Below are 3,694 nucleotides of genomic sequence, written 5' to 3'. Positions count from 1 at the left end.
TTAGCCAAAGGCTTACTATTCTGGCAAAAAGAAAAAAGAAAAGGCAAAAAGCTTATTATTCAGCTAGTTATCTTACAAGATTCTTTGTAAAATAACTTAGACAAGCAACGTTACGTTTTATTCAATAAATTCATCAAACAAAAAATATCCACCGACAATCATCAGAAGACTTGTCGCTTGGTACAACTTTATTTATCAACTAATAGAGGAATGAATGATAAATACTCGCTTTTTATTACTTGAACGGAATTGAATTGTCATGCTATCAGGTTGACTCTTGTAGATTTTTGGATGTCCACGATTTATGGAGATCAAAGACTACGCAGCCAGAATCGAAGAAGAGTTTACGAAGTTCTTCGATGAGTGCAAAGTGAAAATCAAACTGAACCACCGGGGTGGATTTCAAATGGGACAAAACTTTGGGCTTTGGTTTGAGCCAAATATGATGAAATTGTGGTTATCATTGACCCTGGTAACCTTTTAAGTTGTTTACCCATGGAAAAGTGATGAAGAAGGACTTCACTTGCTAACTGCAAGTGACTTACGGATATCAGAAATATCACCTGGATTTTTCACAAATAAATGTTATTTGATGAGTGCGGAGGGAAAACCCCGACTATACCTTCAAGAGTGGATATAAGGTAGCATGTACAGAAACCTGTTGGGGTTCAGTTTGGAAACATCTGGGGAGAAAATTGGAAATAATGCAAGTATTGGGGTTATATTATAAAATTAAGCTCCATTGTCTGTCCTGTTAGCTTCTTGGGGCTGTTTTCTTTTATTTTTTTGGCTGAATGCTTCTCCAAGAATTTATGAAAACAAAAGCTTTTGGTTGGGTCCTCTGCTCTGCAGTGTGTGATCGGAAAAAGTGACGGACAGACGGAAGATGGAAGAAGAAGAAAAACTTCCGTCGGGGAAGTACACTTGGATGATCAATAGCTTCTCCAAGAAGAAGAACAAGCCCATGTTCTTCTCTGATGCGTTTACTGTTGGAGGCTGCAAGTGGTATGTTGATCCCAACTCTGCTCTGATTCTCCAACTTTTGTTCTCTCTTTGTTAAGCAACGGACACCGCAATCCACTTTCGGCGTAAATGATCAAGCCGTGAGTGCGTGACAACCATTTTAGCAGATGCAAATGTTGTCCAAAAATCCATTACCAACTGCAGCAACGTGGGACTGTAGAGGAACTCTTTTGGACCAATGAAGGAGATGGGTTCATGTATTTGCAGCAACTGCAGCAACGTCGGACTGTAGGGGGACTTCCTGGACACGAATAGATCTTTCTATAGATATAGATAGATGATGGATTTCTTTGTTATTGGAGCAGGCTAGTAGTTACTTATCCCAAGGGTAAAGGCATGGGCAGCCCAGATCATTTGTCAATGTTCTTAGAGGTTGCTGATGCTGCAACATTGCCTGATGGATGGTGCAGAGATGCCAAGTTCGCATTCACTTTAGTTGATCAGGACAGCAAAGTTGGCTCAACAACAGAGAGTGCGATTTCGATATTCCCTTTGCAGTCTCATTCTTGTTTCTCATTTTCAACTAGAGATTTAGAGGCAGCTGTTGCCCTTTAACTTTCTGCTTACTTTTTCGAAGTTATTGCCACAATCCAAAATTTTGAACTTTCAGTTGAAGGGTAGGAATTGTGAATGATTTGTGGGTCATGACAGTCTTTTAGAATGAGATTTCCAAACTGTTTTCTATGTGATGTAGGAACCCAATGATGTTTCTCAAACATTACCGCTGATTACTAGGAATGTGTTCATTGATCCATTTAAAAAACCGCTCAGGATCCAAGACTCTCTGGAATATGGAAAAAGATGAATTAGTGTCAAGTGCATAGTTGTTTTGCTCGAATCTAATGCCCCTTGAGGAATTACAGGTGGACGAAACAAATTCACTGCCGAATTTAGCAGTTGGGGGTTCGGGCAATTCATGCGTCTGACGAAGCTTCATGATAACACTAAAGGTTATGTGGTTCATGACGCCGTGGTTGTTGCAGTTGAGATAACACTCCACGAGGTTGTTCCGTCGGTCGAGTTAGCCACACAAGTGAGCACCCTTGGCACTTATTTCAGCAGTTTTTCTGATTATTTTACTACTACTGGGACCCCTCATTTGGAAGAAGGATCATCTTCGGATAGGCAGACCATTGATTTGGCTTCTGACGCTCCGAGCTCAGATGATATAGAGAAGGCCAAACACTCCTTGATGGAATGCTCTTCAGCCCTGTCGATCTTAAGCCATGCCCAAGCTGGGTTATCTACTGATCAGCAGAGATCAATCGAGACATTTAAGGCCAACTTTGATGATTTTGTGTGCAACTTCTTAAACTTCGAACAAAAAAATTCCGATTTTGAGCTGCAAAAAATCACGAGGGACCATATATATTCTGCAATGAAGAGGAATCACGAGACTCACCTGTCACACCAGCAATTGTTCGATAGCATAACCAAGGAAAAGGAAGGGCTCCACAAGAGACTGAAGGAACTGAGCTTCAGAGAGACAAAGCTGGTGTATGACTGGGAAAATCTGATGAATGAATCGGAGGAAGTGAAATCGAGATATGCTATTCAGGAGAGGAAGCTGGCACAGGCAGAGGAGAAGAAGAAAATAGCTGAAGAAAGGATGTCTCGATCGACCAGTGCTTGGTCCAGTCTGCAGGAACAATTCCTATAAACTTTCGGCTTGCCAAGTGAAAGTGGCTGAGAAGCTGCAAGAACATTAACTGCTTTGTGTTGCATCGGAGGATGTGACTGATATTCGAAATGCTGTCTGTAAAACCTTTTAGTTTTAGAAATCTTATTTTGTGGGCTAATATTTTGTGGTCATTATGTTCCCCTCCATGTTGTGAAGCACTGCGGTGGATATCGCAAATGTCCCCTTGGCCCAGCCCCAACTATATTTTTTATCAACGAGTGTTGGCCAATATATATATATATTTATTCGTCTCCAATTGATTTTGTTGAAGAGAAGTCCCAGGAGGATGCGCCTCCCTTGTGTTTTGAGGTCACCGAGAGAACTGGGTCGGTGGGCATGGGACAAAGACTGATTGATGCCTAGTACTATTATGTTTGATCGACGGTTGATGGAATGAGTACAACAAACTTCAACCGGACCAAAAGGACAGACTAGGAAAATCAAGTGATTCTTATACTTTTTTTCTGAGCGCCGCTGCCTTCAGTTTTATATGATACTGATATTCGATATGCAGTGACTGTTGATTGTACTGGAAGAATCTGATGAAAATATACTTGGTGTTTAGGTTAAGATATCAGCTGGTGTCTCCAACAACACAGGCCTTGCAATAGAACTTGTAAATTTTGGGAATAATTGTACGAGCTCTTATTTCGACAGTCAAAGCCAGCATAGATGCAATTCAGAATTCATGTTTCTCGTATAAAATAGTTCGGTTTGTGGAAAGCTTCCACATGGAAAAGGCTGAAAATTTTGTACCACGAAACGTTGCATTCGATATAGTTTGCACTCTGTGTTTTACATAAAGCTCAAAACTTTTACTTAACATGCAAGGGGAAGTTGTTTGATGAGTGCAAGGTGAAATCTACTACAAAACCTTCATTCATAGCGGATCGTTGATTCAGAGTTGGTCTCGTGGTTTTTCCCCACATCGGGGTTTTCCACGTAAAATTCTTGGTGTTCTTTTACTTTACTGCTTGTTGGTTGATTTGA

The 3,694-nt window shown here is 40.8% G+C and overlaps 1 protein-coding gene across 1 annotated transcript; it reads left to right on the top strand.

The window, feature by feature from the left end:
* The first annotated feature begins 778 nt into the window (after nucleotides 1-778).
* On the top strand, nucleotides 779-2,960 carry LOC116187016 (MATH domain and coiled-coil domain-containing protein At2g01790-like). Its single transcript, XM_031515588.1, has 3 exons — nucleotides 779-1,005; nucleotides 1,329-1,495; nucleotides 1,887-2,960. Exons 1-3 carry the CDS (start codon nucleotides 887-889, stop codon nucleotides 2,681-2,683), a joined length of 1,083 nt encoding a protein of 360 aa, XP_031371448.1. The 5' UTR covers nucleotides 779-886; the 3' UTR covers nucleotides 2,684-2,960.
* Nucleotides 2,961-3,694: the final 734 nt, after the last annotated feature.

This window comes from Punica granatum, chromosome 8 (assembly GCF_007655135.1).
Source record: "Punica granatum isolate Tunisia-2019 chromosome 8, ASM765513v2, whole genome shotgun sequence".
In the NCBI taxonomy this organism is placed as follows: domain Eukaryota; kingdom Viridiplantae; phylum Streptophyta; class Magnoliopsida; order Myrtales; family Lythraceae; genus Punica; species Punica granatum.
This window is presented reverse-complemented; position numbering and strand designations above follow the sequence as displayed.